The sequence below is a fragment of the Siphateles boraxobius genome, unplaced genomic scaffold, assembly GCF_051911475.1.
Source record: "Siphateles boraxobius isolate OS27281-9 unplaced genomic scaffold, OSU_SipBor_1 130, whole genome shotgun sequence".
Taxonomy (NCBI): domain Eukaryota; kingdom Metazoa; phylum Chordata; class Actinopteri; order Cypriniformes; family Leuciscidae; genus Siphateles; species Siphateles boraxobius.
Window position 1 is genome coordinate 8026867 of NW_027508734.1, and position 12280 is coordinate 8039146.

General features: G+C 39.4%; 2 protein-coding genes and 1 long non-coding RNA gene across 6 annotated transcripts in view; 2 read left to right on the forward strand and 1 right to left on the reverse strand.

Moving 5' to 3' along the window:
* Positions 1-5560, forward strand: zpax4 (zona pellucida protein AX 4). The gene is made up of 19 exons (XM_077227685.1): positions 1-140; positions 225-292; positions 380-469; positions 557-684; positions 1345-1488; positions 1566-1625; positions 1697-1864; positions 1997-2093; positions 2829-3052; positions 3125-3278; positions 3360-3568; positions 3827-3944; positions 4062-4267; positions 4351-4468; positions 4637-4806; positions 4880-4977; positions 5051-5160; positions 5243-5387; positions 5479-5560. The coding sequence occupies exons 1-18, from the start codon at positions 118-120 to the stop codon at positions 5365-5367; spliced, it is 2310 nt and encodes a 769-aa protein (XP_077083800.1). The 5' UTR covers positions 1-117; the 3' UTR covers positions 5368-5387; positions 5479-5560.
* The window catches only part of LOC143736901 (uncharacterized), a 12658-nt gene continuing 5910 nt past the window's right edge, over positions 5533-12280 (reverse strand). For all 3 annotated transcript variants that reach the window (XM_077227683.1, XM_077227682.1, XM_077227684.1), the window contains exons 2-12: positions 11419-12244; positions 11214-11335; positions 10924-11073; positions 9320-9543; positions 8780-8931; positions 8599-8702; positions 8352-8412; positions 7538-7626; positions 7321-7455; positions 6288-6388; positions 5533-6156 (exon numbers count right to left, since the gene is read on the reverse strand). In XM_077227683.1, coding sequence (XP_077083798.1) covers positions 5724-6156; positions 6288-6388; positions 7321-7455; positions 7538-7626; positions 8352-8412; positions 8599-8702; positions 8780-8931; positions 9320-9543; positions 10924-11073; positions 11214-11335; positions 11419-12184 — 2337 coding nt within the window. In that variant the 5' untranslated portion in view covers positions 12185-12244 and the 3' untranslated portion in view covers positions 5533-5723. The remainder of the gene's footprint in view (positions 6157-6287; positions 6389-7320; positions 7456-7537; positions 7627-8351; positions 8413-8598; positions 8703-8779; positions 8932-9319; positions 9544-10923; positions 11074-11213; positions 11336-11418; positions 12245-12280) is intronic.
* Positions 8625-12280, forward strand: part of LOC143736913 (uncharacterized) — a 14687-nt gene continuing 11031 nt past the window's right edge. For both annotated transcript variants that reach the window (XR_013203597.1, XR_013203598.1), the window contains exons 1-2: positions 8625-8707; positions 9358-9564. This is a non-coding gene — a long non-coding RNA (uncharacterized LOC143736913). The remainder of the gene's footprint in view (positions 8708-9357; positions 9565-12280) is intronic.

Consider the following 12280-nt stretch of genomic DNA (forward strand, 5'->3'; position numbering starts at 1 on the left):
GCAATCGTATGTTGTTATTCTTAACTGTGTAGTTCAGGATAGTGTTATTTAGTGCTAATGCAGTTTTGGTAGTGTTTTAAGCTAGCACACTGCAGACACTTCAGTTAATCAGTGGCTATGGCTTTTGGAGTTGTTTCAGGGTAATTGTTTTTTTTTAAGCCCCTTTTTTTTCTCTGTATGTGAAGCGATTCTAATAGGACTTGGCATTGTTTCTTTCTATTTAGAGGGGTGCTTTTCTTGTGTGCTGTATCTTTTGCTCTACATGACCAGCAGTCCCCCAGTCTGCCACAAGGTAAATGGACTTCTAAAGAGATTTCTATTATTAGGGGTTAATGTCTGTGTCTGCTTGTTTTCAAACTTATTTTTGTCTTGCTCATAGTTCCTGTTGAGGTTGAGTGCAAGGACCGCTCCCTGTTCATCTCAGTAGACATACCATCCTCTGGTGTTGAGCCTCGCTTTGAGGCAGTTGGTGGGTTTGAGTTTTACTTCTTTTTAGCATGTGCTTTTGTTATAAATCATGCAACATGGCGTGTTTCTCTTTTTTTGGTCTTTTTAGATGCCACAGGTGTGTATCCTGTTACAGATCTCTATGGGGCTCGGTGTGGTTACACTTACTCTGTCGATCCCCTGTTGGGTCGTGTTGTTCTCAGAGCCTCATACTTCTCCTGTCACACGGACAATCAGGTACAAAACGCCTTTAATGATAACTTTCAGGATAATCCTCATTTGAGTGTGATCTAGGTCTACACTACTGGTCAAATGCTTGAAGTCAACGAAAGGATTCAATTAAATTGAACATATTCAGAGATTCATTACTGTATTAACAATGGAAGTCTTTACCCTCACTTGTACAATTTCAAATAAATGGCTTTTTGAACTTTCTACTCGAAGAATCATGAGAAACATCCTAGTTTGCACAAAGCAACAACTTTTTTCAGCATGAAGAATAAATGGTTTTTGAGCACCAAAATCTGCACATTAGAAGAATCATGTGATGATGAAAGATGGTCAATGACTGCTGAAAATGTAGCTTTGCCATCACAGAAAAAAGTTTTGGTCTATTAAAATAAAACTACACTGTAAATTTCCATGATTTATAGCACTTTTGTCAATTAACTTGGATAATATTTATATATTATTTATATATAATATTTCAGATAAGAATTTGAGTTTCTATTTACTAAATCTCCTTTTGTATTAAGGCAACCAGGTGCTTTTGTCTCAAGTTTTTTTTTTTTAGGTGTAACTTTCCAATATTATTGTATTTGTTTAAATGCAGACTTGATCATAAGAGACGTCAGAAACACTCTTGTTGATTAAGTTTATTTATTTTTTCTCCCCCAGAATGATGAGGTCTTCACCTTCATGTTCGGTGTGATCATTACAGATGATGAGCGTGGTGGTGAATTATTTTTCAATGTCTCCAAGACTTGTGTTGTTTCTCCTTTTTCTCCAAGAGAGATTATTTGTGAGGAGAACTACATGGAGGTATGATTGAGATTTTCAGAAATTTTTTTTAAATTTTTTTTTTATTGATTTAATCTCTCTCTACCCCTCCTCCCTAGGTGTCGGTGACAACTGATCCTCTTTGCTCTACAGCCAGCAGCGTTAAAGGTTTCTCTGTGGTAAGTGGCTAGCTGTTTATCTTAATGGTTCACTTTGAAACATGGTCTTGTTTGCACTGTTTTTCTTCAAGCCCCGAAGTTCAGTGGAGGCCTGGCAGGTGATGCTACGACAAGATGGACGGCAGTCTGAAGTCATGTCGACTGAAGATGCTGCTGCTCTGGGCTACTTCATAATGATCACACCTGGCAGACTTGTGTTTCGGACAACCTTTGGACAACCTTACGCTTCTGTCAAAATGGTATGCCACGTAACCAAAATGGTTAATGTCACTTCCCCTTAACCCAGAATGGGTACATATGACCTGTTCTCAAGTGTTTATACAGACATTTAGGACTGCCTTGTGATTTAATCACTGTTTTACTTGTTTCAGGTCAGTGGTGTTGCAGTTGAAGTGATCCAAGCCACTGTGTTTTTTAGACAGAACTGGATGGTTGTCATGCTAGAACTGGTTGCTTCCTGCTCCCTGGGTAAGAACTAAATATGTACACTGCCTGGCTAAAAGGCTGCTTAAGGATCACATTGGATCATTATTGCAATGATTGTTTCTAGGATGTTATGTTTGGCAATAGTCCTTCTAACCCTAATTGGAGTAGCATTTCATTTCTTAAACCACTATGTAGGAGGACACATGGTCATATTCCAGGATGTCAAGTTTCAGGCTCGAAATGTGAAGGAATGGTTGGGAGCATGAATCATTTTTACACATGACTTGGCATCTCTGAGTTCAGACATTAAATGCATTGGAAGTCTTTGGGATGTGCTTTGTCAATACAAGATCTTGACCAAAAATGGGAAGTTATCAAGATCTTGTATTGAAAATGCAAGAGTCCAGCACTCTGTAAAGTCTCTCCAGCACATCCCAAAGACTTTCAATGAATTTAAGGTCTGCCAATCTTATGGCCACATTCTATGATGACAATGTCAAGATTCAAGAGGCAAACGTCATTTCTTTCTACATGGTTAAGAAATGAAAAGCTACACCCTGCAATTAGGGTTAGAAGAACTATTGCCAAACATATAACATGCTAGAACCAACCACTGCAATGATTGATTTTTTTTGCTGGGCATGTTTTAGCAACTAATTAAGGTCAGTGACTATTGATTTGGTATTGTGAAAAAGGGACACATGCTGTGCATCTGAACAATGTTGCAGGAGTTCTGTTTTCAGGTTCCATATCTGATTTTTATTTAAATCATTTCAGATGAAGGCTTTTTTGATGGCTACAGACTTTACTGGAGGACCCCTGCAGTAATGACTCCTCTGGCTGTTCCACCTTCTGAGTTAAGGAGTGAGTCCATTGGTGTGGGAGTTAATGGCGAGATCCTAGATGAACAGAACTTGATAGACCGAGGCTACTCTGTGACCTTAAGTGAAGGGGCTGTTGTCAGTAGCATCCCCCTTGCTTCTGTGGGCGGGACTAGAAAGGTATGATCTGGAGTTCTGTCCCTGTATGATGCTGGACTAAGCATCCAATGTTAAATATTAATTTGCCTACAGAGCCTTGTGATCGACGGTATGTATCATGAGCTGTACACCGTCCAGCTGACATACCAGCAAAAGCTTGTAGATCAGAATGGTGTGGACACCAAGTACAATGCGTTCCAGAAAATGGCTACTCCAGCAATTCCTCGTATTCCCTTTTCAATTAACCGTGAGTTGGGTTGGATATTAAATGGGCATGTCAATGCTGCTCTGTGAGGATTGTTCACTACAACTGTACTGTCCATCCCAGAAACGACACCTGAGGAACAAGTCTTCACAGTCTACCTGGGTAATATTCCTTTTGATGTGGAGCTGATGTCCCTGGAGCTGAATGGGCAGGAGTTCTCCGTGTCAACTGCCATGCAGATGGGATGTACCATCAACAGAGTCCCACAAGACAACAATACTTTTGCGTATATCATCAGGGTGCCATTTGATGCCCAATTTGTTGTGAAGGAGGTGAGTTTGCTTTCGTTAACCGCATTCTTCATTCTCTAGGTCAGACTTTTTTTGTGGCTTTTCTACTTTAATATAAATGCAGACTCCTACCTAGCTTGAACCTTTTGAGGGTGTCATTGGCATCAAAAAGTTTGGGAAAAACACAACACTGCTCCAAGAACTTGCACTATTAAGACTAAGTGGAGCTGATTTCAGACCCATATGTTTAAAAACGAGATTGCCCAAAGTCTGCATTTGAGTCTTATTTCTGTCTTGCAGCATATTGCAGAGAGCGTTTTGAAGTACTCTTTGGAAATTAAGTGGACTTTGAACATCCTTCCTCAAATGGAGCCCTATTACTATTTTTCCTCTCTGAGTGCTGTAATTCATGATGTCGGTAAGGATCATAGTTTTTTATTAAGAGGTTTTGCATTTCTGTTGGAAGTTTTAGACTCATTTAGACAAGAGTAACATTGTCTGTCATACACTGACGTGTTAAATTTTATCTCAACAGTCCCACCCATCTTTAACGCCATGTGTGCTAACAATGGCATGCGCTTCATGAGAGCCTATCAGGAGTACGACTACTTGTGGGACATTGTCATCGGTCACTACCCGCTGACCCAACAGCTGGTGTCTGAGCGTGGCTACATCATGTCCAATGACAGCAACACCTTCATTTTGGATGTCCCTCTATTTACAATTGGATACCTCTATGAGGTTTGTTAACCACTAGCATGGCCTAACTGTTGAAAGCAATTAAGTTTTTTCAAATTGCCAAAATTAACATCCCTCTGTTGTAGAATATTACACTGCAGCAGTTCTATGGCTCTTTTGAACTTCTCACCAGAAATGCTAAAACCCTGGAGATTGAGCAGTCCTCAGGCAAATGCTGTCTCTTCCAAACCACTGAGCTCTTGGGTAATGCAGTGGTTCTTATTGGCTTCTCCCAAATTTATGGCTTTGGTACTAGAAAGCACAATTCTCATATGAACTGGTTTAGGCAGGCTTGATAGGTTTAGGAATGGTCACTTTACAGAATAGTCTGGTTTACTTTCAATTGAATGGATTCCTTATTTTTTTTTTTAGTGTGCTCTGCTGAGGGTGTGATGACTGTAGTGAGTGACATCACTAAAGCTGTACCTACTGCAGACCCTGCCCGAACGACACTATTGGACCCAAGCTGCAGACCTCAAGAAACTGATGAGACCAGAGTCCTGTTCTCCTTTGGACTTAACACCTGTGGCACTAGATTTCAGGTGTGGTTAAATGGGTATCTTCCCCACCCCATGCATATGAAAGTTACTCTACTTTTTTTCTTTCTCTATTCAGGTTGATCAGCAGTATGTGACTTATGAAAACGAGATTATATTTCATGAGTTGTATTCCACAGACAGCAAGCCAGTAATCACGAGAGATGCTGCATACAGGTAACTTAAGTACCCTAGTGATTACCTATTAGTGGCCAACTTTCTTAACCACACAGCCATTCTACACCCTCAGGATGACTGTGAGGTGCATTTACCCTGTGCGTGGAACTGAAAGCCTCTTTGTGGACTGGAAGTTCAGAGCTGAGGCTCCTGGAATTGGACAAATCAAAGATCCTGTGATAGGCAAGTTAATTTGCATAACTACCTAAGAGCCATTTGGTCTCCATGTAGGCCTAGAATAATCTTGAATATCTTCTATTTTCAGTTCCTCCCCAAGTGTTTAAGCCCATGCAAACGCAAAAACAAACTGTCCTGAAGACTTATCAGGCAGCTCCTGCAATGAAGCCAGCTGAATATGTGCGTGTGCGGCCCAATAGAGTGCACCAGTAGACAGACGTGCTTGTCCCTAGGTGATAAAGTCATTAACTTTATTTAAATTTTATTTGTGTATATGCATGTTTATGTATGCATTTTAAATGCATACATTTAACTTTTTTTCAGGACCTAATGGAGACTTTTAGATTGGACTGATATTTAATAAACTTGTTTCTTGAGGATTGTCTTCTGATTGTGTAGTTTATTTTCAAAATAAAACACTTTCCAATAAAGCCTTTTGGGGTCCTTTTTCACATGACAGTAGCTTTTTAAATGTGTGAAGATGAGTCTTCCTTGATACAAGTAATATCAATTAATGAAAGTTCTTATGGCATTGAAAGGGTTAAACAGCTGTACAGACATAATGCCAATTATTGGGTATCAGTCCATGGTTTACTTACACTGTCCTGTATGCTCAAATGGAGCCCATTTACCATAGATCCTCGGTTATAAAACAGGCCACCTGTTTCTACGCTGTGCAGGGAGCTCCATGTCTGCTGATGTCCAGTGTGGAGGGTTAAGGGAGGTGCTTTGGGCACAATCTGTGGATTCTGGGCGGGAGCCATGCAACTGGTACTACTGGTTGGGCATGTGCTCTGAGTCTTTGTGCTTTGAAGAAACGCCAACTGGGTCTGTGTTTGGACCAAATTCTGAATCAGACTTTGGGTCAGGATATGATTCTGATGATGTGTCTGGTTTAGGATTTGCTGGTTGGGGTGTATCTGTAGTTTCTCTCTCCAGTCTTCTTGCTGCTGTCGATGGATCTTCATGTGAGCGTTTCTACTTTTTATTTTGTAGAACATCCTGAAAAAACAATTTGCAAGGTCAAATGGAAGGCTGGACCCAATTGGATGTCCAACATAAGCCATGGTGTTTGTTTCAATTGCATATTAAGTAGGCTACTGGAACAGCATTGGCAAATCATTCATACTTACTTTCCACACTGTTTACAGGGAAAGCTTGTGGGAAGTAGTGGGGTATGAATCAGTCTCTCGATACTGGCTTGGTTAACTACCGTCTTTGGGGGTGGAAGAACCTGTAGAAGAGTTTCAAATATTTTTAGATGTCTTTTTTATCACTGCAAAAGTGGTATTCTGCATGTGTCCTGATGTTGTTCAAAGTTTACAGCTTTTGATTTGTACATAGTTTACAAATAGATGTGCGTTTGACTGCTAGGCTGCATTAAAAAATGGCCACCGATGTAAATCCAAACAGAAGGACAGCTTAATTAAAATTACAAATGAAAAACAAAATTGGGAAGAGGGAGAATGTTCCGCAAAAATAAACATTTATTCCACTGAAAATAGTAGCACGTGCATTTGAAAATGTGTCATTTATATCCCATTTGCGCATGCGCACTGTGTTTCCCGTAGACTCGCGTCGCGTGCTAGCCTTTTCGCATTCCAAAAAGGAATCACTCGCGTGAATTTCTCACATTTGCAGATGAGTATATAACAGCAAAAGGTAGTTATTCACTGTGGTAGAACATTTCTCAAACACAAACGTTACACGCAATCTATCAAATCAACTCACACGGAGCCACACCAAACACTGCTTTTGAGTTTATTATAAAACATTCTCGAGTTTTGAACGGCTTGGGCCGTGCAATGTTTAGTATGCAGCTCACTCGAAACACCACAGACTGGCGGTACCTGCAGGTAAATGCAACGAAATACAACTCAGTTCAATTATCACACCTTTTTTAACCGTTATCTATTGAACGTAATCTACCTTTAAATATGAAAATTCTGTAAAATGTGTGTTCTTTAATGTGTGTTTAGTATAAGACAGGGCATGGAAAACTAGGTAAATTAAAAGCAATTAGGCTATATAATTATTTTGAATTAACTTTAATGCTGCATTCACGCGATATCGGCAGCAAACACCAACTCACTGATGCGATGTATACACACTGCTTCCAAACAAATGATTCTTAAATGTTTCGAAGCCTCACGATGTCAGTCTTACCTGATTGATGACTGCTGCAAGTCTCTCTTCCTCCAAACTTTCTTTTTCTCTCTCCATCTGCTTCCTTTGTTTCTCTGAAAGCCTCTTGGAGTTGTAATAGAATTCAATACACTGTGACACCTGCTTTGTTCTCACCTGAAAGCATAAACACTTTGAATTGCAAATGCTGTGATCCCAAATATTTGTGGCATAGATTTACAAATATTTTATATATTACCATTTTATGTACAAAGGAGAAATCTTTTCCATAAATTGTAAATGCCTTATTGAACAGTCTTTGTTCACTCAAAGTCCAGATATCCCTTCCTAAATGCAAAGTAAAAATGGGTTAGCGTTATTTTATAATTTGTTGATTAAACGTTTTTGAGAATTACAGTTAGGGTAGGCAATTTTTTTATAAATACTTTTTGTTATACTGGTTGAAAATCTATTCACATCCTGATAACAATCAATATTAAAATATGTACATATGTCTTCTGTGGAAGTCTCAGGAATAAAAGATGTTTGTCCAATCATTGCATTCGATCCGAACATCACATGTCATCAGCACGTTTCATGCTATGCAGAGTTAGACAGACGTCAGTCACCGAGCACCGCAACCGAAACAGCAGCCGCCCTTTACAGTTCCTCCTGAACCGAAACTACGAGCTTATGCTGCGTTCACACCATGTCTTAACCGTAATGACGAGATGGCAAAACCATAACGTTCTCAGACTTTTTGTGGTGCATTTCTATGTCAACACTATTAATGCTGAAATGAATCTGCAGCAGTCAGGTGGTACAAGTAAGAGCTCTGTAAGTTGTTTACGATCATTATATTCGTAATGTTATGTGCTTTGAGACAAGGTAATTTAACGCCATATCTCTTGTGACGCTTTGTAGACTCTTCTGTGCGCGTTCATGTGTTTTGAAGGAGGCGTGGCTTTGGAGATGCTCTGAAGGGACTGTGGGATCTCATGCTTTTAAAGCTAACTTGCTATTGCTAGCCGCTCTGAAATTGCCTACCCTCCCTTTAAAAAATGAGTATTTACCAGAATAGTGATAGTTTTCTGATGGAGGGGAGTCTTTAAACAACAGCATCTCAAGCGCTGCCTGTTGTATAGGATTGGTGAAGAGGGAAAACAGGGAAAAGAAAGAAATTAAATATCACGCTGAATTAATTTGTGGAAGACAGCTTTTCATGAAAAAGTCATGACCATTTTGGAGAGGTAATTGTGAATAGAGTCTTGTAATATTATAAATCTATAAACATGAATTCATAATGTATATTGCACTTACTAGAATGTTTCCCTTGCAACGACACAGGCTATGAAGGGCAAGCTCCAGATTGGCGCCCCCTCCTGGTAGGACACTGGAGGCACTCAGGTCAAGAAGATTCTCAACTGAGGTTTGAAATCACACTCATGAATAATGTTTCAAAAAACCACTTGCTTTATTATAATTTGAATATTTTTATTACCATGCTGTAAAAGGGTGTCATTTTCTTCTAACTCTGCCCAAGGTTTCCATAACAGCTCCTCCCTGACCTCTTCCTCTGGACATTCCTCATGCTCTCTTCTAACTATCAGATCTGGCAGCTCAGCTTGGAAATCAGGGCCTATATTTATGCACCTTGAACGTGATAGAAAGTTTAATGACATTATCTGTCTCATAAAATCATACAAATTAATAATTCGTTACATGTGTATATAGCGCTTTTCTAGGTACTCAAAGCGGTTTACATATGGAAGCACCAGCACCAATAAAACCTCGTGTTTCTTAAAACGAGGAAGATTTCACACAACCAAGCAGATTCTTACCAAATCAAGAAATAAAAAATTTGACTCCAATTTTTTAATTATTATTGTTGTCCAATAAGCAACCATTCTTTTCTGTTGTTCAGGCATGCTCTTAATAAAACAGCATTTGCTTCAGGGGAAAATCATTCTGAGCGGCAATGCTCTGCCTCGTATATGACACCAATGAGCGACTGAGAAGAACAAAACATCTGAATGCTCACCATTGTGAGTCATCCTCTTTCCTCTCGTCTGTCCACAGTGCTCTGTTTTCCACAGCAAGGGAAGAAAGCAGGTTGCAGAAGAGCCCCGTTCCACTACGTGTCGGGTTCAGCATCGGAGGTGGTGTATAGTGAGATACAGTTCCTTCCCAGCTCTCCATGAACTCTCTACTCAGCTGGATCACACTGTTGAATGGGACTCCAGTATACACGGAACTGGGAACAGTCTACATGAACAAAAGTTGCATGTGAGTGATGCTACGTAAAATGTCGCTGTAGAGCCAATCACAGCTTTTTATAACAGTCGAAGGCATCAAGGCTTGTGGTTTTAACCTAACACTCATTACATTTGATATATTTTATGTTTTTATTGTATACAGGTAAAACTCGAAAAATTTGAATATCATGCAATAGTTATAATTTTGATGATTATGGCTTACAGCTTATGAAAACCCCAAATTCAAAATCTCAAAAAATTAGAGTAGTACATGAAATCAATAAAAAAAAGGATTGTAAATACAGAAATGTCGGCCCTCTGAAAAGTATAATCATGCATATGTATATAGTTATATATACTAAATATATAAGTTTCACCTTTTAATCTGAATTACTGAAATGCATGAAGTTTTGCATGATATTAAAATTTTTGAGTTTCACTTGTATGTACACTACTATTCAAAAGGTTGGGGTCAGAATGGTTTTCTAATGGTTTTGAAAGAAGTCTCTTATGCTCGCCAACTGCTTGTCGTTGATAAAAAATCTGTAATATTGTGAACTATTATTACAATATATGGAATATTACAATATATAAATATATATATTATTTTAATAATTTTTTTAAATATATTTTAAATTGTAAATTATTCCTGTGATAAAGCTGAATTTTCAGCATCATTACTATAGTCTTCAGTGTCAGAAATCATTCTAATAGGCTGATTTATAATCAATATTGCAAACAGTTGTGCTACTTAATATTTTTTGATTACCTGTGATACTTTTTCAGGATTCTTTGATGAATAGAAAGTTTTAAAAAAAGACGAGCATTTATTTAAAATAGAAATCTTTTGTAACAATATACACTACCGTTCAAAACTTTGAGGTTAGTAATTTTTTTCTTTCTTCTTTGGAAGAAATTACTTATTTTATTTATCAAGGATGTGTTATATTGATAAAAAGTGATAGTAAAGACTTATATTGTTAGAGAAGATTTCTATTTTGATTAAATGCTGCTCTTTTTAACTTTTTTTCCAACATTAATAATAAATCATTAATGAGTATCAAATCAGCATTTTTGAATGATTTCCGAAGGATCATGTCACACCGAAAACTGAGTAATGATACTGAAAATTTAGATTTACATCACAGAAATAAATTATATCTTAAAGTATATTAAAATACAAAAAACATTATTTTAAATTGTAATAAAGATTTCACAATATTACAGTTTTTTATTCCCAGTATTTTTAATCAAATAAAAGCAGGCTTGATAAGCTTAAGAGACTTCTTTCAAAAACATTAAAAATAGTAATGTTTCCAATCTTTTGACTGGTACTGTAAAATATATATAGGCCATAACTAAATGAATTAGTAAATAGTTGGTCTCATGCCTGTGTGCTGGAGGACCCCTGAGGTTTGTCTGAGGACCCAGGACTGAAGTTCTGTCCAAAACTGAACCGTGATCCTTCTGGCTCTGACCCCTGCACATGGAGACTGGACTGGTGCAGAGAAGGTCCATATGAATGGGACGATTGCCCCATCTGTCAAGATGAGAAAAGTAGTTGTGAATGTTGCATGCTAGCAAAACTACAGAACACGAGAATGATGTGAAAGCCATTGATGCTTCAATCTAAAATGCTTGACAAGGGTAACAATCTGTGTGAATGTGCAGATGACAGACCTGAGGCCATGTCATGTGATCCTCAGATGACCCAGGCTCGTGACCTAGATGTTGCTGCACGCACGACTGAGGATGATGATGTTGAGCCAGTGCAGGGTTGAGGGACATTTGCATTGAACAGTCTATGCAAGCAAAAACACGTTTCATCATGCATTTCAAAACTGGTCAAACATAAAAAACGTTACGTTGTTTACATCACCCTTACCTTTCTGCAGGGAGTTTATTTGTTTCAGATGAGGGCTTCCATGCTCTGAATAAACTAGGGAGGAGTTTGACTCTTGTTGGAGGTGCTGTGCTAACTCCAGACTTTCGTTGCCGTCAGCTTGCAGCTGAAGCCAAATGGGGTGATTGTACCTGCTGGTGGACGGAGAAGGTAAAGAGGGGAAGAACTGCAGTGACGCATCCATCTGCGATTGGCTCAAGAGCTGTCCGGGTAGGAAGTGTTGAGGTCGTTTGGGAGGAGAGAAGGACTGAGGCGGCAGGGGCGTCGGAGGTGGGCTGAGAACCAAAGGGAAAGAGAGGCAATGGGAAGGAGGAGTAGAGTTGTTGAAGCCGCTCTGCTGTCCTCCACCCTGCATCCGCGAAGTGTTACGACTGCAAAACGCCTCGGAGAAAGAATCCAGTTTTTGTTGCTGGCGCCCAGTTGTTTCGTAACAGTCTGCCGCCTCCTGTTGGTGGCAATGAGAACTCCAGTCGGTCTCATACGCTCCAGCTTGTGCCTTGATCCGGTTCAGTCCCATAGAGGACACCGGGGACATACTCCCCCAGTAAGTAGCGCTCCCCGATTGATCTATTCCATTCAGAGCGCTCCCGGTGCCATCCGGTGCTTCACACGGGACTTCAAACGGACCGAGTCCACTCATTGAGCTTTGCTGGTAAAGATCGTGGCTTGACCTTTGACCTTCTGTCTGAGGTCGAAACATAGGAGCGAAGGAGAGCGCCTCGGGTTCGGGAGATGTATGGTCAGCCATGTGGCGTGTTGTAATGGCTGAAGCACCCTCGAGTTAGAAGACGCTCATCGTGTCTGAAAACTGAAAAGACACACAAAGATCATAAGAAGTCATCGA